The sequence below is a fragment of the Nyctereutes procyonoides genome, unplaced genomic scaffold (assembly GCF_905146905.1).
Source record: "Nyctereutes procyonoides isolate TBG_1078 unplaced genomic scaffold, NYPRO_anot_genome, whole genome shotgun sequence".
Lineage (NCBI taxonomy): Eukaryota > Metazoa > Chordata > Mammalia > Carnivora > Canidae > Nyctereutes > Nyctereutes procyonoides.
The window spans coordinates 17,855,888-17,876,270 of NW_026575155.1; the positions used below are offsets into that span (position 1 = coordinate 17,855,888).

At 69.4% G+C, this 20,383-nt stretch overlaps 1 protein-coding gene across 1 annotated transcript; it reads left to right on the top strand.

Annotated features, from left to right (window-relative positions):
• Window positions 1-1,444: 1,444 nt before the first annotated feature.
• On the top strand, window positions 1,445-19,269 carry COL6A1 (collagen type VI alpha 1 chain). Its single transcript, XM_055313456.1, has 35 exons — window positions 1,445-1,577; window positions 2,278-2,407; window positions 3,785-3,985; window positions 4,447-4,606; window positions 4,722-4,850; window positions 4,951-4,971; window positions 5,210-5,230; window positions 5,305-5,349; window positions 6,084-6,137; window positions 6,601-6,645; window positions 6,740-6,766; window positions 6,955-6,981; window positions 7,068-7,112; window positions 7,586-7,639; window positions 7,810-7,872; window positions 8,559-8,621; window positions 8,740-8,793; window positions 8,881-8,916; window positions 9,120-9,182; window positions 10,094-10,156; window positions 12,505-12,567; window positions 13,247-13,309; window positions 13,637-13,687; window positions 13,819-13,854; window positions 14,312-14,374; window positions 14,569-14,634; window positions 15,074-15,109; window positions 15,349-15,385; window positions 15,690-15,698; window positions 15,790-15,923; window positions 16,028-16,137; window positions 16,519-16,702; window positions 16,799-16,979; window positions 17,774-17,803; window positions 17,930-19,269. The coding sequence occupies exons 1-35, from the start codon at window positions 1,484-1,486 to the stop codon at window positions 18,550-18,552; spliced, it is 3,081 nt and encodes a 1,026-aa protein (XP_055169431.1). The 5' UTR covers window positions 1,445-1,483; the 3' UTR covers window positions 18,553-19,269.
• The last annotated feature ends 1,114 nt before the right edge of the window (window positions 19,270-20,383 follow it).

The window sequence follows — 20,383 nt, forward strand, 5'->3', positions numbered from 1 at the left end:
TGGGGTGGATGTGGCCACATCAGGATCCCACCCCATGGGGCCCCGGTGAGGTCTTCACTGCCACCCTCGGAATCAGGGTCTGGGTATAGAATTGACTCTTAAGGGCAGCCCTGGGGGGCCCAGGGTGTGACCCCAGGGTCCCGGGATCGAGTCCTGCGTCGGGCTCTCTGTATGGGGCCTGCTCTCCTTCTGCCTGTGTCTCTGCCTCCCTCTGTTTTTTGAATAAATAAATAAAATCTTTAAAAAAAAAAAAAAAAGAATCGACTCCAACAGCACAGGTTTGAAGGCAGGGTCGGCTCGCAGCGGGGTCTCTCCTGAGCGCACAGTGGGGCTCCGCAGTCGCATTTTCTCCATGTTGTCACGACTTAGCAGCTCCGTCCTCTTGGCGACGTCGCTGTGACAACTCGGCACATGACAGGACAGGCCCAGTCCGGCACTGACCCCGCAGGCGCCCGGGCCCTCCAGGGCTCAGGGGGTCCGTCCCTACCGGTTACCTTTGTTCTATCAAGTGCGGATCTTTTCCAGCTACGTGCGTGAAGGAGCGTCTACGTGAGCGGTTACTGGGGGGCATTTACACGCACACCTGCAGGCCCCCGGAGAGGCCTGGGCCTGCCACTGGCCTCGGGGCGCAGGACGCAGGGGGCGCGGGGACCCAGGGCTGGGTGCGGGGGGCGTGGGGGCCGCGGGGGCGCAGGGGGGCGCGGGGGGCGCGGAGGGCGCAGGGGGGTGCGGAGGGAGCAGAGGGCGCAGAGGGGCGAGGGCATCCAGGCCTGGGAGCAGGGGTGGGTGGGGGGTGCAGAGGGGCGCGGGGAGCCCGGCAGGGAGCTGGAAGGGGCGTGGGGACCCAGGCCTGGAGCGGGGGGAGGGGCGCGGAGGGGCGCGGGGGGCGCGGAGGAGCGTGGGGGCGCGGGAAACGCAGGGGGCGCGAGGGGTGCAGAGAGGCGCAGGGGCGCGGGGACCCAAGCCTGGGCGCAGCGGGGGCAGGGGGCGCGGGGAGCGCAGGGGGGCTCGGGGGGGGGGGGCGCGGGGTCGCGGGGGGCACAGGGAGCGCAGGGGGGCACGGGGGGGCGCGGAGGAGCATGGGGGGCGCGGGCATCCAGGCCTAGGCGCTGGGGGCGAGGGGGACGCAGGGGGCGCTGGGGGCGCGGAGGGGCGCGGGGGGTTGCGGGGGGGCGCGGAGGGGCGCGGGGACCCAGGCCTGGGCGCAGCGGGGCAGGGGGCGCGGGGGGTGCAGGGGGCTCGGGGGGCGCGGGGGGCGCTGGGGCGCGGGGGGCGCGGGGGGCGCGGGGGGCGGGCACCCAGGCCAGCGGGGGAGGGAGCCGCGGGGCGGGAGCGGCCGTGACTCAGCCGCGGGGACCCCCGCCCCCGCGCCGCCCCGCCCCGCCCCGCCCCGCCCCCGCCCCGTGGGGCTGAGGCTGGGCCGCGGCCGCCAGAGCCGAGCGAGCCGCCGAGCCTCCCGCTCCTGGGCGCCGCCGGCGGTGACATGGGGCCGGGCCGCGCTCTGCTGCCGCTGCTGCTCGCCTGCTGGGCCGCCGCTCAGGACGCGCCGGGGAGCGCGCGGGCCGTGGCCTTCCAGGGTGAGTCCCGCCGCCCTCCCGGCCCTGGACGGCGCGGGTCCCGGTGCCGGCGCGGCCCCCACAGGCCCCAGGTCCCCACTCCCGGGGGCGGGTGGCCAACACCCGAGGGCGACGCGCTGCGGGAGCAGCCCAGGCCCGGCGGCATCTGACTCCCCTGGGCCCCGACCTGGTCCCCAAGCTGGGACCCGGGGCGCAGAGCAAGCAGCCCCGTCCTGCTCCCCCCACAGGGCAGGGCTCCTGGACCGTGGGCTCCCAGGGTCGCCCCGCCTTCCCCCTTGGTGCCGGGACCCACAGGGGGCTCCCAGGGTCACCCCGCCTTCCCCCTTGGTGCCGGGACCCACAGGGGGCTCCCAGGGTCACCCTGCCTTCCCCCTTGGTGCCAGGACCCATGTGGGGCTCCCAGGGTCACCCCGCCTTCCCTCTTGGTGCCGGGACCCATGTGGGGCTCCCAGGGTCACCCTGCCTTCCCCCTTGGTGCCGGGACCCATGTGGGGCTCCCAGGGTCACCCCGCCTTCCCTCTTGGTGCCGGGACCCATGTGGGGCTCCCAGGGTCACCCTGCCTTCCCCCTTGGTGCCGGGACCCACAGGGGGCTCCCAGGGTCACCCTGCCCCCCCTCCGTGCAGGGCCTGCCTGGGGGAGGTGGCTCCCCTGTGCCCACGGGGCACAGGGTGTGACCTCAGCCTCCCATGCTGGCCCAGACTGCCCCGTGGACCTCTTCTTCGTGCTGGACACCTCCGAGAGCGTGGCCCTGAGGCTGAAGCCCTACGGGGCCCTGGTGGACAAGGTCAAGGCGTTCACCAAGCGCTTCATCGACAACCTGAGGGACAGGTAGGAGCGGCTGTGAGCCTCTGGGGTGAGGCAGGGGTCGCCCAGGGTCCCCACCCTGGAGCCGACCCCCTGCCCGACCAGAGGGCCCGGCAGGAACCAGGCCGCTGAGTCACCCTCCTGCGTCCCCAGCGGCTCCAACGGGCCAGGAAGGGACTGAGTGTGAGGAGGGGATGTGCAGGGCACCCCAGGGGCTGGGGCACAGCGCTGCACTGGGGGAGCTCCCAGGACCCCAGACGTGCCGCCCCGGCCCAGCAGAGCGGGTTTCAGGAGTTGGCAGGAGGCTCGTGGTTCCGCCCGTTGCCGGAAGAGAGCCCCCCTCGCCACCCCTGGACTCAGACCCCAGCCCCATGGACGGTGGGATCCTGTGTCCCGAGGCCAACACCCTGTCGCAGTGCCCTGGTCCGGAGGCGGGAGGGCCGGCCTCCTTCGTGCCCTCACTCTTTCATCTGCTCAGGAGTGTGCGGGCGGTGGGGGGGGGGGTGGCGCTGGGGGCTCCCCGGGCAGCGGCCGGTCTGATGACTGGACACACCCGTGGGGGAGTCAAGGCCATGGGGGGAAATCCAGGTCAGAAGCAGGCTCCTCCCCCACCTCCCACCTGGGCAGGGCCTGGGCCCCATCCTGCTGCGCCCCTGCTGACCTGCTGACCTGGGGCCAGGGCACTGAGCCCCAGCCTTGAGGGGGTGGCAAAGACAGCGGGTGGGGGCCTCCCAGCAAGGGCCGTGTGACCTGAAACCTTGAATTCAGCCCAAATGCCGGGGTCCCTGAGGCCCCCCAACTCCTCCAGGTGCCTTAGGCCTCGTTGCTCAACTTCTCATGACTCAGTTTCCCCAGCTGTGAAATGGGGTGAGCTCTCCTGCTGTGGATGCTGTTGGCACCACTGTGGGGGCCCCAGTCACCCTGACTGCTGAACCGGCTGGCATCTACCCCAGGCCCCAACGAGTGACCCCTGAAATCTCCGGGGAAGGTGCCCAGGGGCAGGAAAGGCAGCCACTCAGGGCCACGGGGACCCGTGCAGTGTCCGACTTAGAAGGGGCCTCCCTGCACTGTCGCCCTGCCCCCTGCCGTCCACACGGGGCCCCGTCCCCGGAGGGGCACACACCTCCTCCTCCGAGCACCCGGGACGTCAGGGCAGACAGTGGTCACCCTCCGGCTGGGGCTGGCCCTCCCGACCACGCCCTGCCACCCCCCGCCACGTGTCCTGTGTGGTCCCCAGGGCAGGGAAGTCCAGCCTGCGCTGCCGGGGTGTGACGGGGCGGGGCGGCCTGTCGGCCTGTGAAATGGGCGACCGTCGTGCCCGTGGACGGACACACACGGGGAGCCGGGGGCCCTGGCGGCACCTGCGGGGAGGACCACCGCTCACCCCGCGCGGCCCCGCAGGTACTACCGGTGTGACCGCAACTTGGTGTGGAACGCGGGCGCCCTGCACTACAGCGATGAGGTGGAGATCATTAGCCCGCTGACGCCCATGCCCGCCGACCGCGACGCCCTCAAGGCCAAGGTGGACGCCGTCAAGTACTTCGGCAAGGGCACCTACACGGACTGCGCCATCAAGAAGGGGCTGGAGGAGCTGCTTGTGGGGTGAGTGCCCGTCCCAGGTCGGCGCCGCCCGCCTCGAGGGGCCCGTGTCCTCGACGCTGAAGGACGCCGCGCACCTGCCCCGGTGGACAGCAGCGGCGGCCGCTCGGTCCCCGGCGAGCACCCACCCGGCCGCGGCCGCGCTGGCCTGTCCCCTCTTGCCCCGGCGGGTCGGGGCGCTCGGGGGCGGGGACCTGTGCCTCTCCCGGTACCCGTGCGTTTTCCAAGACCGCGTCGCTGAGAAACGTGACCCCACAAACTGTTGCCACCTGCTTCACATCCTTTGTCACAGCCTCTGTCCACAGCCGGGTGGGCCGGAGAGGCGGCGGCCCGTGCAAACCGCCCTCCGAGACGCGTCCCTCCAGGCCGCCAGCCCCGCTCTTCCCCGCGCCGCGGCCCCAGCTCCGTCCTGGCGCCCCCAGCTCGGGGGTCAGGGCGGGGCCTCACGCTGCCCACCCCTGCAGGGGCTCCCACCTCAAGGAGAACAAGTACCTGATAGTGGTGACGGACGGGCACCCCCTGGAGGGCTACAAGGAGCCGTGCGGAGGCCTGGAGGACGCTGTGAACGAGGCCAAGCACCTGGGCGTCAAGGTCTTCTCCGTGGCCATCACGCCCGACCACCTGGTAGGAGCCCCGCGCCCGCCCCGAGGCCTGGGGGGCGCCGGGCGGTGGCGGCCGGGAGGAGCAGACATGGGGGGCAGGCCCCGCCGTCGTCAGCCGCCCCCCTCGTCCGCCCCAGGAGCCGCGCCTGAGCATCATCGCCACGGACCACACGTACCGGCGCAACTTCACGGCGGCCGACTGGGGGCAGAGCCGGGACGCCGAGGAGATCATCACCCAGACCATCGACACCATCGTGGACATGATCGTGAGGAGCCCGGGGCGGGGACCCTGGGTCCGGGGCTGGGACCCTGCGGCCGCGCTGGAGCTAGCACAGGAGCTAACCGCTTTTCCCTTTCGCTTTTCAGAAAAACAACGTGGAGCAAGTGGTAGGGGTCCCCTCCCCCTCCCCCCTCCCCTTCTCCCTCCTCCCCTCCCCTCCTTCCCTTCCCTCTCCTCCCCGCCTCCCCTCCTCCACTCCCCTCCCCCCTCCCCCCCACCCCCGCTGTCCAGGGCAGCACCAGCCCCTCTGCCCCCCGGTGCCCGCCGTCGGAGCGCAGGCGGGCACCCAGGGACCCCGCGGAGCCCCGCGTTCTAACGTGTCCTCTGTCCCCCCTCCTCCGGCAGTGCTGCTCCTTCGAATGCCAGGTGAGTAGGGGCCCGGCCCCCTCTGCCGACACCCAGGAAGCTGGCTCGGCCTGACCCTTCTCTCTGTCTCGCAGCCCGCCAGAGGACCTCCCGGGCCACGGGGCGACCCCGGATATGAGGTGAGTGGCCGCACCCCTCCCTGCAGGCAGAGGATGGAGCACAGCACACAGGGCCCTGCGCCCGGAGCACCTGGTGCCGGGGACGCAGCGGGCCCCCAGGCGGCTGTCCTGAGCCCCACAGGGCGCCCACCCACCGAGGCGCCCCCAACCGTGGGGAGAGAGTCCAGGCCCGCCGACGCCGGGGCCAGGGCTAGCATGGGGGTCTGACCGCCGGCCTCCCCACGGCTCCCTGGAGGCGCACCCCCCACGGGCCGGGCTGCAAATGTGGGTCCCAGGCCAGGTGTGGCCCCCACAGAAAGTCAGCGGTAGCGGCCGCCGTGCGCCCCTTGGCACGCTGCTCCTCAAGTGCAAGCTCCTGGCTGCTGTGCAATGTCGGAGTCTGCGGCCCTGAACCTCAGGAGCACTGCCCGCGGGTGCCGAGCCCGCCCCGGCCTGGGAGCCCCGCACAGCGGGGACGGGTGCGGGTGCCCGAGGGAAAGGTCGGGGGCCGGGCCGGCCGCACCGGGCAGCACAGGGCCTGGGGGCTGTGGGCGGGCGCGGGCACCCGAGCTCGCAGACCCCAGGGCAGGCTGCGGTCACGGCAGGAGCCCCAACACCCCAAGGCCTCTGCAGCTCCCCGAATATCTTGTGAATCCTTCTCTTGGGGACAAGTTGGGTGGGGGTCTGTCTCTGCCGCCAGGTTCTCAGAAATAAGCAGAAATCATCCCCCAACCTCGGTCTGCTCTGTGTTCCAGGGAGAACGTGGGAAGCCGGGCCTCCCAGGAGAGAAAGGAGAAGCCGGGGACCCCGTGAGTGCCGAGCGCCCGACCTCGGGGTGGGGGTGCTGAGAAACCTGAGGCTGGCAGGGGAGCTGGAAGTTTTCAGTGGAAACTTCTAGAAGGATGGCTGGTTTCTGGGCACCATGGTCTTGTGGCCTGACCTTCAGGGCATATGGCCCCAAGGGCAGTGAGAGCAGCCGTCCCATCCAGCACATTCGGCCCAGACCTCAGTGGAGCAAGTGGGGGGTCAGCCCAGGGACGTCTCCCCACAGTCCACCCCCCACTCCTGGGGAGCCTGGACCGGCCTTCCCCCCTCCTCCTGGGGGGCGTCCTGGACCCCCCTCCCCTCCCTGGAGCCCCACTGAGGAGACGCCCCCAGCAGTGGGGGTGGAGGAGCCACCACCTCAGGCTGCTGTCTGGGCCTCAGGCCTGGGCAGATGGGGGGCTGCCCCTGCCCCGGGGGGTGTCTAACGTGCCCCCTCCTCTGTTCCAGGGAAGGCCCGGGGACCTCGGACCCATCGGCTACCAGGGGATGAAGGTGCGTCTCCCCCTCCCCCAAACACATCTGGGCTCGCCCCGGGGCGTTGGCCCGGGACACCAGTGACACCCCCTCTCTCCTGTCTGCTCTGTAGGGAGAGAAAGGGAGCCGAGGGGAGAAGGTGAGTAAGGCGGGCCTTGGGCTGGTGTCCCTCGGGGCACAGAGCCACCCCCCGCGTGCCCGAGCCTGAGCCGGCGGCGCCCATCGCGGCCACCCTCCTCTGCCTCCCTGGGGAGACGCCGGCCAGTTCCCCGGGAGCCTGCCTCATGCTGGGGGGCCACCCCCTCCCTCTCTCTCCTGTCTCTGCAGGGCTCCAGGGGGTCCAAGGGCTACAAGGTGAGTGTGGGGGCGGGGCCTGGCTTCTGCCCCAGGGGGTGCTCTCTGACCCTTGTGAACCCCTCCGTGGTCTTTGCTCCCTGCAGGGCGAGAAGGGCAAGCGAGGCATCGATGGCGTGGACGGCATGAAGGTGGGTCCCCCGGAGGGAGGCGGGGCCTGGAGGCGGGAGGGCGGGGCCAGGGTGCGGGAGGGCGGGGCCTGGCTCTCAGAAGGAGGGGCCAGGATGCGATGGGCGGGGCCGGGTGTGAGGGGCGGGGCCAGGGGCGGGAGGGCGGGGCCTGGATGCCGGAGGGCAGAGCCAGAGTGTGAAAGGGCGGGGCCTGGGGCAGGAGGGCGGGGCCAGGGTGTGAGGGGGCGGAGCCTGGCTGTCGGAGGGTGGGGCCAGGGTGCAAGAGGGAGGGGCATGGAAGCCAGGGGCGGGGCCTGGAGGCCGGGGGCGGGGCCTGGAGGCGGCGGGGAAAGGCCGGAGTGGGTCCTGCCCAGCCCCAGACCCTGCGGACCCAAGCGGGCTGGCCAAGGGGAGACCACCGTCCCTGCGGGGCCTCCGGAGGGGTGGCCAGGCCGGAGCGCGAGTCCGGGCACTGACCCGCCTTCCTCTTGCAGGGGGAGATGGGCTACCCCGGCCTGCCAGGCTGCAAGGGCTCGCCCGGATTCGACGTAAGTTGCTTCTGTCGCTGACATTTTCAGACTAAGTTCCCGGGTGCAAACGTGGACCTCGAGGAGGTCACCCGGGGCGCCCCGCACAGACCTACCTTTCCAACGTTTGCACCCAGCCCAACGGCTGCTTGTTGCAGACCAAGAGTTGACCCCCTACGATTTCCCACCAGGGAGCTCAAGGACCCCCCGGGCCCAAGGGTGACGCAGGTGCCTTCGGACGGAAAGGAGAGAAGGTTAGTGACCCAGGTCGGGCGCCCCCACCTACCCGGCGTGACCCAGAAGTCCCTCCCGGAGGCAGACCCTCCACGGGGGCAGGTGGGGAGTGGGGTGGAGAAGGCAGAAGCTGTCCCCAAGTGAGGGCTGGGCCTCCTCGCGCCCCAGGCCCCCCACGCTGCCCACCTGCAGCAGGCCAGGTGGCCCCCACAGCCGTGCAACCTGGAATCCGTCCCCTCACCTGGAGGGCACGATGTAAGGATAAACAGGCTGCTGGTGGCTGCAAGTGGGCAGGAAAGTCAGGAATGGGGACACCGGGTTTTGCGTCTGACATGGGGCACAGCGTTCTGTTGCGGGTACCTTCCTGGCATGTTGAGCAGCAGGGGGAGCTAGGGGGGGCCGCCAGGTAAGGCTGATCCTCCAATGCGCCCCAGCCACGCAGACTTCCTGGGCGATCTCCGCGTGGGGCCTCCATCTGACTTCCAAGCGGATGGAACAGGCTTTGGTGACCAGAGCTGGACCCGCCTCGGCATGCGCAGGGCTGAGCCCAGGGGTGCCACGGGGAGGGGGCTTCAGGCGGGTCCGGGTAGAGGTGTGGGGCTGGGGAGGGCCCTCGGCATCCGGGCACCTGTGCTCGGTGGGGGAGGAGGGCGGGGCAGGGCCCTGCCCCAGGACAGCTTGGGCGTGACCTTTCCAACCTTTGCAGGGTGCCCCTGGAGCTGATGGGGAGCCCGGGAGGCCGGGGAACACGGGGCCACCGGGAGATGAGGTGAGTGCTTGCGGAGTCCCCCGCAGGTGGGGGGGCCCGGGCCCTGGGATGGGGGCCGGCCGCAGCCCCAGGCCCAGTGCGGGTCCAAGAGGGACAGCTGCACCCTTGTCCCCCCCAGGGCGAGCCGGGGCTGCCTGGTCCCCCCGGAGAGAAGGGAGAAGCCGGCGATGAGGTGAGCACCCACAGTCCACCCCCACTCCCCCCCCCCAAGGCAGAGTTCCCGTCCCAAACTGACGCTGTTTGTTCCCCTCAATCCCAGGGAAACCCTGGACCGGACGGTGCCCCTGGAGAGAGGGTGAGTGGGGCGGGGGCGTGGGCCTCACTGCGAAATGGCCGCGTGCTCATGGGCCCCAGGGCTTCTGTCGGAGTCAGGGGGCCCCGGGCTCTGAGAGGACGGGGTGTCCCACCGGGGAGGTCAGCGCCCGCCCAGGCCTCCGCCCCCTCCTCCCCGCAGTGCCTGGGCTGTAGCCTCACCTCCGTCTGCCTCTCTCCGCACAGGGCGGCCCTGGGGAAAGAGGACCACGGGGGACCCCAGGCGTGCGGGGCCCACGGGGAGACCCGGTGAGTTCATCCAGCTGAGAGCCCGCCCACGCCCTGAGCCCGGGGGCTCAGGCCATCCGCCTCCCCAGGACACAGGCCGCCCCGTTGGACTCTGGCGACCCGCGCCCTCACCTGGTTTCCCAGCAGCACAACCCAACCCGGGCCCCGGGGGCGTCTCAAGGGGCCTGAGGGAGGCCAGGAGGCCATGGGTCCAGACCAGGAGAGCCAAGGGCAGGCTCTCCGCTGCCCCCCTCCCGGCGACCAACTCGTCCCACCACCAACAACCCCAGCAGCCTGGGGTGCGGACCGAGCCTTGAGGGCATTGCCGGGAAGAGGACCCCCCAGCGGCCGCGCGGTCCCTCCTGCTGTGACCACCCAGGAAAACCGCTCCTCCGGGGACGGGTGTCCAGCTGCCCCGATGCGGAGAGCGTGTTAGCCCGAGGCTGAGGTCACTAAAGAGGGATTTGCTTTCTGCCCCGGCCCTGCTCCTCGTAGCTCCCAGGGACCCCACGGCCCCCAGGACGGGGGTTGGGGAGGGATGTCAGTGCAGGGACGACATGGCCTGACCCCAGTCCCAAGCTCCCCTGGTGCGATCAGGACCCCAGGAGCCCCTGGGCAAACAGGGCCGCAGCCGCTCCGGCCAAGGCCAGTCAGGGAGCCTCCCTGGATGGGGAGCAGGTGCGGGCTGTGGCCCCCGGCCTCGGCAGGAGCCCCCTCGCTGCAGCCTCCTGAAGCCACGCAGGTCTCTAGAGGGCCGCTGACCTCCTCGACCTCCTCCTCGTGGTGAATTCCCGGGAGGAGGGATGAGGCCAGGCCCGCGGGGGGCTCGGGGCGCTTCCTGGCTCGGAGAGCTGGGGTCCCCGGCCTTGCCCGTGCCGCCCAGGCAGCTTGACCTCTCCAGGCCTCCACACTCACTGCTCGTCCCTCCCCAGGGCGAAGCTGGACCCCAAGGTGACCAGGGACGAGAAGGCCCCGTCGGCATCCCCGGAGACCCGGTAGGAAGCTGTCTGTGGGGCGGAGGGGGCAGCTGAGTGTAAGGGAGGTCTCTCTCCACTTCTGACGTGCGGGGCTCCTGCAGGGGCTGCCCAGGGTCAGGAGCCAGCGGCAGGAGGCGGGGGCAGCTGGGGCCATCCAGCTCCCACGGCCCTCAGGGACTGTGCTCATGGAGGGGAGTCAGAGGCTGCCCCCATCACCCCGCGGGCTCCTGTCGGGACACAGGCCTGAGTGGGCAGACCCCGCCTCAGAGTGGGTGGGAGGGGCGGCAATGGGGGACCCCGGGACACCTGGGGACGCCCCCTGGCCTGGCGGGGCAGGGTCACCCCATGCTGGGGATGGCATCCTTGAGGCCCCAGGAGGCACCGGGGAAGAGGCTTGCTCAGCACTGGGAATCCAGGTGTGAGCTCCTGGCTGGAGGCAGATGTGAGAGTGTCGGTGCATAGAAGTTTCTGGAATTCCTGGATGTGACACTCTCCAGAGGCCGTGCTGGGGGAGGAGATGAGAGTGGCGGGTAGGGAAGCAGAGGTCCGACCAGGCCGCGGCCTTAGGTGGAGCCTCATCCCCAGCACGCAGGGAGGGCTCTGTCTTCCTGCCGGTGGCCAGGAGGCCGCTGTCCCAGATGCCTGAGCCCCGAAACCCCCACGGAGAGGAGCCCAAGGCTCACCCGCCCGGGCAGCCGTGGACCTGGGGCGACCACCCCCCTGGCGAGCCCAGGAAGGGGCCACTCGCTGGGCATCCCGGGGGGCGGCTGCCTGGCCTGCAGGGCAGGGTCTGCACACACCCAGCTGGGAGGCGCCAGTGGGGGACGAGGACCCTGGGGGGCCGAGAGCTCCGGGAGCTCCGCGCAGTCAGCAGCTGGGGACCCCGACCTCAGAGCGCCAGGGCTCGGGCTTCGGTGGGGTGTGGCTTGTGGCCTCAAGCCTTTTTGGTGGCTTTTCTTGCGGAGAGAAATTAGGAATTGGGCTTTTAACAAAAAGGGAATTTAAAAAACCAGAAAGCAGCAGCGACCACAGCAGGGCTGCCCAGTCTGCAGGAGCATTAAAAATGTGCTGGGTCGGTTCCAGTGCGGGGCGCAGGGGGCTGGACCCACTTGGAGGCCAGCTCGGTGGGGAACTGTCCTCCCACGTAATTCCAAGTGGGGCCCGCTAGGAGCCAGCTGTTCGCAGCGCGAGCACAGGCCCGACGCTCTGGAGCATCCGCGTCTCCTCGGCGGTGGAGGCGGGTGACGTCTCTCCAATAAGATGGGTGTAGACGCTCTGTGGCTTGTGCACAGAGCCCTGGAGCTAGGCCCTGTCACCGGCTTCGGAGCCGCGGTCGAATCTAACTCTGACGGGAGAAGGGCGTGCGGCAAAGGCGCCATTCTCCTGCCCCCGCATCCCCCCGTAAGGATCGATTTTACTTTCTTCCAAAGTTCACTTTCTTTCTGAATCCGTTCACGTGTGCGAGAGCGTGCGGGGGCGGGCACGTTGTTGACACAAGCAGCGTCCTCCTGGGATGCTCTTCCCCTGGGGGCCGTCCAGGTGGGCACCGTGGACTCCGCGTGCCGAGTGCCCCCGCTCGTCCCCTGTCAGCGTGTACGCAGGCGCTGTCCGGGATTTGGCTTGGACCGTAGGACGCACCAATGCCCATCTGTCTCTGTAGCTCGCTTGCCTTGCCACTTGTCCATCCATCCTTCCTTCCTCCCTTCCTTCCTCTTTTCCTTCCATCCTTCTATTCATCCATCCACCCATTCCCTACCCAACCATCCATCCAACCATCCTTCCTTCCATCATCTCATCCATCTTTCCACCCATACTTCCTCCCATCCATCCTTCCTTCCTCCCATCCATCCTTCCTTCCTCCCATCCATCTTTCCTTCTATACCTCCATCCATCCCTCCTTCCGTCCCTCCTTCCATCTTTCCTTCCTCCCACTGACCTGGCCTGGGGCGCAGAGGGCCTCTGTTTCCCACCCATCCTCCTGGCCCCCATTTCATATCCCCAGAGCTACCCCCTGGGAGCCCCGAAGCGGGGCTGCGGGTCCTCGCCGCTGGCAGGAGGGCGACAGCCCCCGCTGAGCGCTGGTGAATGGGACAGGCCGGGTCACCGGGAGTGCGTGCCTTTGAGGGAGAACCCCGCGAACAGGAGCCTCCCGGAAGGTGTCGGCAGACAGGCCTGAGTCCGGGGACGCCGGCTCCACGCCTGGCGTGCACTCCCTCCGTCTTTGGGCCGGGTGTCCCCTGGTGCTCGGGGCGCCAAGACCTGGATGCAGAAAGGCAGACAGCGGCCCCGGGGTGATGCGTGGGCCCAGGGGAGCAGCCAGCGTGGGTCTGGGGCCGAGAGGTGTGACAGCGTGTCCGTCTCCGCAGGGCGAGGCTGGCCCCGTTGGACCTAAAGGTTACCGAGGTGACGAGGGGCCCCCAGGGCCTGAGGTGAGTGCCCCCCACTGCGCCCGCACCCCGGGAGGGCCGTGGGACTGGGGAGCGCCCCCGCTCCGGGTTCGCGCAGCTGTTTCAGTGCATTTCGTGGCACCTGTGTCTTTCAGGAAACTCGAAAAATGCAGGAAAAAAATTAGACAGAATTGAAATCTAAAATGCTACCACCCGGAGATAAAATGAACGTTTGGGCTTCTTTCCAATTTATTTTTCTTATTTGCATACTATGCCTTATAAATTTGGCTTCCTAAAATTTGTTTTCTAATTTTGTCATTATGAACATTTTCTAAAACCCTTAATGATTTTGCACAACTTGCCTGAGGTGCCTGTGCAGCCCCCGGGAGCTGCGTCCCTTTGTTTCTCGGAGCCCCGGGGCTGGGCTCCCGGCTGTCTGCGGCTCCCAGCCCCGGGGGTCACCACCCTGAGCATGTGGGTCCCCTTCTGGCCGCGTCCGGGGGCGCCCGGGGGGATCCTGGGAAGGAGGTGTGGGCTCCCCCAGGGGCTCTGTTGCCCCGTGGGCAGCTCCAGCTGGTGGATTTAAAGATCCTCCCGAGTCACGTCGCGCGGGCGAGTGGAAGCCCGTCCTTCCTGTGCTCAGCGGTGTGGCGCCTCGGAGCCCCCGTGCTCACTGGCTGCGCGTCCACTTCGCTTTCCCAAACCCCCCTCCCCTCTTTAGGGTTCCAGAGGAGCTCCTGGGCCCGCGGGGCCCCCCGGAGACCCCGGGCTGATGGGTGAAAGGGTGAGTAGTGGTCCCAGGGGCTCAGGGCCCGGGTGGGGCTGACGCCTGGCTGCAGGGTCGAGGAAGCCGTGGGTTCGAGGTAACGCGCGGGGTCCGAGCGTCCCAGCTGCAGTGTCTGGGGAGGTGCTTCTTCACAGGCGACGTGGCCTGTGTCTGGGGGCACCAGGGGTGCTGCAGCCCCTGCGGTCCCTGTGCTCGCCGTAGGCCCCGGGCGCCCACTCCAGACTCGGGTCACGCAGGGCACCCTGGGCAGGGGGAAGCCTTCCTCTGGACGCCACCCCGAGCCTGGACGGCAGCCAGTGACAGGACTCGGTCTACTCTCTGCAGGGCGAAGACGGCCCCCCGGGAAACGGCACCGAGGGCTTCCCTGGCTTCCCTGTGAGTGCCCCGGGTTCCTGCCCCGTCGCCCCTGGGGCCGCACCAGGAAGCGGTGGCAGGGGGTGTCCCTCGGGCGCCCCTGCCCCCAGCTGAGTCAGAGCCTGCTGTGACCGTCCTGTCTTTCCCCGCAGGGCTATCCGGGCAGCAGGGGCCCCCCCGGGATAAACGTGAGTACACGCCCACCACCGGGCTCCTGGTGTGCTCACACACGTGTGCAACACACATGCACACGCTCACACGTGCACCCTCAGCCCCACACGTGTCTCAGTCTGTGGGGCCCCTGCCCGACCCGGGGTGATCGGCATTGCCCCTGGGCTCCCAGGAACTGCGCCCCAAGCCTCAGGGTGTCGTCCGGCCGGCGCTGGGCCTCAGGGCCTCCCCAGGACCTTGTGCCATCCCCGCATGGGACAGCGTCTCCTCTATCTTTTCCTTTTAAAGCTTTTGCTTCTTAAAAAGGAAACGCAGCGCCGTGGCTTCCAGCTCATAAAGCTGGTTTCAAATAGAAAATTGGTAGAAACGAGGCAGGCAGGGGCCAGTGCTGGGGGACAGGACCCAGCCAGCGCGGGCGGGGGTCCCCGCCACACACACACCTCCCCATGGGCCGCGTGCTCCTGTCACCCGCAGGGCACCAAAGGCTACCCAGGCCTCAAGGGCGACGAGGGAGAAGCCGGAGACCCCGGAGATGACGTGAGTGCAGAGCCCCCCAGGGTGCTGAGGTCACCTGCAGGGTCCGGACGTGGGGTGGGGGGGGTGGAGGGAGGCAGCGGCTGCGGCTCTGCGGGGGGCGAGGGGGCACCAGCCCAGGGCCCATGGATGGACCAGCCGCAGAGGGTCCGGTTGGTGGTGGTCGTGTCGGGTGACGCTGTGCCATTCCCTTCCAGAACAACGACATCTCCCCACCAGGAGTCAAAGGAGCAAAGGGGTACCGGGGCCCCGAAGGTCCCCAGGTGAGGGGGCGTGGCCGGGGGCTCGCAGGAATTCTGAGGCTGTGGAGGGGTCGGAGGGCAGAGGCTTCAGCACGGCTGGCCCTTTGACGGGGGGATAGGAGGGGATGGGCAATTTCAAGGGTCGGGGGGCTTCAGGGATGGGGGAGCAGCTGGTCACTAGGTGAGGCGTGAGGAGAGCACAGCAGAGCCCAGGGTGGGTGTCTGGGGGGCACCCCTATCCACTCAGACCGGAACAACTCCCTGCCCAGTGGTGAGAGCTGGCGAGCCGTGCCCAGGGCCCCCACTGGCCCCACAGGCTAGGGAGGAAGTGCCAGTGTCTGGGGGCCCCTGATGGGACGTGGGGTCAGCCCGAGGGCCAGGAGGCTCCCTCCCGGCAGGCAGACCCGCAATCCAGGAGGCCATGGGCCCTCACCACCTTCCCCCGTCCTTCCTCTGACAGGGACCCCCAGGACACACAGGACCCCCGGGACCAGATGTAAGTGGGCGTCTGTGATCGTCGTGGGGGGAAGCTGACCTCTCTGGCCATGGACCCCCGAGGGGGGGGCACTATGACCGCAACAGGGGGTGTGTGATGGCCACAGGGGACGCAGGGTGACCACCTGTCAGGGACCCCTGCCCCAGGGTGCCTGCCACCCTGGAAAGCGAGTCCTACCGTGGTCCCGGCTAAGGGACCCGGCGGCCCGTTGAGCTCCCCGTGCATGTGTGTCCCCGCAGGAATGTGAGATCCTGGACATCATCATGAAAATGTGCTGTGAGTGTCTCATCTCTGACCAAGTGTCTTCATTGGGAAGAATTTGGTGCCACCGGCGCCAGTGCCCACCTTTGGCGTTCAGAGAGGGCTCTGTTAAACCGCGGGGTGGGGGGCAAGCAGGAGGGGCAGGGGTGCGCCCCGGTCCCGAGAAGCTCCCGGAGAGGGGGCCGGGCCACTGTCACCCCCGCTGCCCTACGGGGGAGGCCTAGGTGTGGGGCAGCGCCGCCCACCCTGGCAAGGGCAGCCCGGGCGTGGGGGTAGGATCTCTAACAGACCTGACTCCTCCCTTCTCCTCTTTCCCCAGCTTGCTGTGGTGAGTCCTTGGAACCTTTCTGGGGTGTTCCCTGGGGGGAGGAGGGGGGGTGGCGGGGACCCCTGGAGGCTGACCCTCCCCTTGCCTGCAGAGTGCAAGTGCGGCCCCATCGACATCCTCTTCGTGCTGGACAGCTCCGAGAGCATCGGCCTGCAGAACTTCGAGATCGCCAAGGACTTCGTTGTCAAGGTCATCGACCGGCTGAGTAGGGACGAGCTGGTCAAGGTGAGGCAGGCCCGCCCCGCCGCTGCCCGGGACACCGGGTGGGGAAGGGCCGGGGCCCTGCCAGAGCTCGGGAGTCCCGCTGACCTTGGCCTGGGACCCCGCAGTTCGAGCCTGGCCAGTCGCACGTGGGCGTGGTGCAGTACAGCCACAACCAGATGCAGGAGCACGTGGACCTGAGGGACCCCAACATCAGGAGCGTCCAGGAGCTCAAGGAGTGAGTGCCCAGCGCCGCAGCCTCCAAACCTCGCAGGGGGCCCGGGCCCCGCCCAGGCCCCGCCTCTGCAGCCCCAGGCCCCGCCCCTGCAACACCAGGCCACGCCTCCACCGCCCCAGGCCCCGCCTCCGCCGCACCAGGCCCCGCCCCCGCCACGCCAGGCCCCGCCTCTGCAGCCCAGGCCCCGCCCTCGCCGCCCCAGGCCCCGCCTCCACAGCGCCAGGTCCCACCTCTGCCGCCCCAGGCCCCGCCCCGCCAGGCCCCGCCTCTGCAGCCCCAGGCCCCGCCCCTCCCCGCCAGGCCCCGCCTCCACCACCCCAGGCCCCGCCCCACCGCCCCAGGCCCCGCCCGGCACTGACCCGCAGGGCTCCGGCCCCACAGAGCCATCAAGAAGCTGCGGTGGATGGCGGGCGGCACCTTCACGGGCGAGGCTCTGCAGTACACGCGGAACCAGCTGCTGCCGCCCACCCAGAACAACCGCATTGCCCTGGTCATCACGGACGGCCGCTCGGACACCCAGAGGGACACCACCCCGCTCAACGTGCTCTGTGGCCCGGACATCCAGGTGGGGCCACCTCCACGCCACACACGGCCACCCTGAGCCCCCGTGAGGCGGGGCCTCCTCCACCTGGGCCCCGCCGACGCCACCTCTCCCCTCCAGGTGGTCTCCGTGGGCATCAAGGACATGTTTGGCTACGTCGCGGGCTCTGACCAGCTCAACGTCATCTCCTGCCAAGGCCTGGGACCCCAGGGCCGGCCGGGCATCTCTCTGGTCAAGGAGAACTATGCGGAGCTGCTGGAGGACAATTTTCTGAAGAACGTCACCACCCAGATCTGTATAGGTGGGCTCGCGTGGGGGCCCCTCGCAGCCCTGCTGGGAGCCGCCTCGGGGCAGCTGAGACCCGGCTGCACCCCCAGCCCCCGAGACCTCCTGGCCGCAGGAGCCCCACGCCCCCACAGCCAGGGCCTCCCCAGGGCCACCTCGCGCTCTTGCTTGAGGACGCTGGCACCCAGCTCCCTGGGGCCCGGGGTCTGTGCACAGCTCCCCAGGGTGCGGGCTGCGCCGTGCTTCTCAGGCTTTCTCCTGCGAGCACACACACTTGGTGTGACCCGCACACTTGCGCTTGCTCTGCTGGCGCCCCAGACGGCCCAGGGCCCACCTCAGAGCAGGTCCTTGTGGGCTCCGTCCGGCAGCACAGCTGGGTGCACCGGCGGGCAGCCGGTGACAGGTGGGAGGGTGCGGGGTCACATCTGCCTACATGGGACGCAGCAGGTCCGCGTCGCCCGCCGACAGTGTGGCATGACATGTTGGGCCTGCAGACCAGCCACTGCCCCCTCTGAGCTTCTGCGTCCCCATCCCCCAAAGGGGCCTGGGCTCTGCCCTGACACAGGGTTGGGGTGAGGACCCCTCGATTAGAGCTGGCGACCGCCCTCGGCCCCAGCGCCGCTAGACAGTAAGGGGACGCCCCCTCCTGTGGGCCCAGCGAGGAGGTGCTGGCCAGGCTCCGAGGGGCGCACGGGGTGCAGGGCCGCAGCGCCTGCCGCGGGGGTGCTTCGGGTCCAGCTCACTTCGGGGTCACGGAGGGGAGAGCCGTCCGAGGGCTCGCAGGCCCCATGCTGTTTTTCTCTTTCACAGACAAGAAGTGTCCAGATTACACCTGCCCGAGTGAGTAGCGAGGGTGTGCGGACGGGCGCTGGCGGGGGTCGCGGAGGAGGGTCGGGGGTAACCAGAGGCCGGGCGGCCGTGTCGGGGGGCCCTGGCCGGGTGCTGACCCCGTGCCCCCCCCCACAGTCACGTTCTCCTCCCCGGCCGACATCACCATCCTGCTGGACGGCTCGGCCAGCGTGGGCAGCCACAACTTCGACACCACCAAGCGCTTCGCCAAGCGGCTGGCCGAGCGCTTCCTGACGGCAGGCAGGACGGACCCGGCGCACGACGTGCGGGTGGCGGTGGTGCAGTACAGCGGGCCCGGGCAGCAGCGGCCGGGCCGCGGGGCGCTGCGGTTCCTGCAGAACTACACGGTGCTGGCCAGCACCGTGGACGGCATGGACTTCTTCAACGACGCCACCGACGTCAACGATGCCCTGGGCTACGTGACGCGCTTCTACCGCGAGGCCTCGACCCGCGATGCCAAGAAGAGGCTGCTGCTCTTCTCCGACGGCAACTCACAGGGCGCCACGGCGGCGGCCATCGAGAAGGCGGTGCAGGAGGCCCAGCGCGCGGACATCGAGATCTTCGTGGTGGTGGTGGGCCGCCAGGTGAACGAGCCCCACGTGCGCGTCCTGGTCACCGGCAAGACGGCCGAGTACGACGTGGCCTTCGGCGAGCGCCACCTGTTCCGCGTGCCCAGCTACCAGGCCCTGCTGCGCGGCGTCTTCTACCAGACGGTGTCCAGGAAGGTGGCGCTGGGCTAGTCCCTCCGCCTACGGCTTGAAGTGGGCGCCACGCGCACGCTCCGACCAACCCGAGGAGCCACCTGCTCATGCAGGGAAGCCTGAGAAGCCCCCGTGTCGCCCGCCCCGTCCCCTCCGTGTTAAGGTCCCTGAAACCCCCCTTCCCTTCCGGGGGGTCGCTGAGCACCGCCTCCCCTCCCGTGTCCCCCTCACAGCCGAGACAATCCCACGGGACTCTTCAGTTAGCCTTCTTCACGCCCCCGAGGTCTGCCTGCGACCTCGTCGTGTGAGGGCCAGACGGACGGAAGCCAGGGTCCAGGGGAGTTTTCAGCCCTAACCCCTGAGTCTCCCCCTCCCCGCTGCTCGGGGTCAGACCTGGGTTCCCGCGGCCTCGGGCCACGGGCCTCAGCACGGACAGACTCGCACCAGCGTCTCCAGCAAACAGCAGGCCATGGCGCCCCCAAGGCCGCGTCCCCTGAGCCCCGAGAACAAGGTGCTATCCTGCAGGACCCCCCCATCTACTCGGAAGCCTGGGCCCTGGGCCTTCGGTGGCACAAAGCGAGGTGTTTCTTTTTAAACAAAAAACAAAACAAAACAACCCAAAGCTCTTCTTCCTCAGGGGAGTGATTGGTTCTACGTTTTACTGAAAACCCTCTTTATATGTTAGTTTTCGGATTCCTTGTGTTTGCTCACTGTGTCCACGTCAGCCACTTTTCAGAATAAAGGTGTTCATTCCTCCCTGCGCCCGTCATCTTTCTGAGGAGTTAAAATCCTGGCCCGGCTTGCGCTTCCCGCCCTAACAGGAGGAGGAGGCAGGCCGGGTGGGGGTCCGGTGGGGACGCAAACCCCCTGCTTGGCGCCCACAGCCCCCTCGGGGTCTGGGGTGGGGGAGGGCCGGCACCTGGGCTGCAGAAGCAGCAGCAAGTTAGGTCTCGGGTGGGGAGCTGCCCTGGGACACGCGGCCGGGGTCCAGGGGCAGGGGGCAGGGAGCCGTGGCTGTGTCCTTGGCAGGGGTGGCCCTGGCCTCAGGAAGCAGGTGTGCACGGAGAAGCACACGGGGCTCGGTGCCCAAGGAGGAGGCGCCCAGCCGGTGGCACCCCGCATGCCGCCGCCCTGCTGCCGGGCCCGGAGGACACAGGCAGGACGTGGGATTGCGTGCATGCAGGCCTCGGGTGAAGGGGGCAGGCGTGCAAGACAGGACACCACAGGCACCAGGCCAGGAGAGGGGGGCGGTGGGAAGCAGCCGGGAACCCGCAGGTGGGTGGGGGGGCCGCCCTGGGCGCACCACGGACAGCCCGGCAGGGCCAGGGGCACGACTCCAGTGGAGACGCCCCCCAGAAGGAGTTGTGCCAGCGCAGCCTGCCGAGGGGTCTCAGCGACACCTGCCAAACCGCTCTGCTGCCACGTGCGTCCCTGCGAAGAGCCACACGGCTGCCAGCGGACAGTTTCCCTTCTCGGGCGTCCACGCGGCCGCATCCCGCACCCCGAACCGCGGTGGGCCGCCCACCTGCGAGCGCCCAGCCTGACCTGCAGCCCGAGCAGCTCCTGGCTCCCTCCCCACCACCCGCGGCCCTGGCCCCGGTTTGCAACCTGTAGCGCCCGCCTGGGCAGGGCTCCTGGGCCAAGGGATCCAGCCACCTGGGGTCCTGCACCCCCGGCAGGGACCGTGCCACATGAGGGGAGCCCGGGCGCCCAGGTCACCCCCCCCAGCTGCGGCCCGGTTCCCTCGCGGGCGTCTCCAGCCGCAGCGGCTGGGTGTGTGAGCGGCCTGCGAAGCCCTTTTCTGCCATCGTGCCCGTCCTTGTCGTTCATAGTAAAATGGGACACGCTTCCGTGTTCCTGCGATACTCGC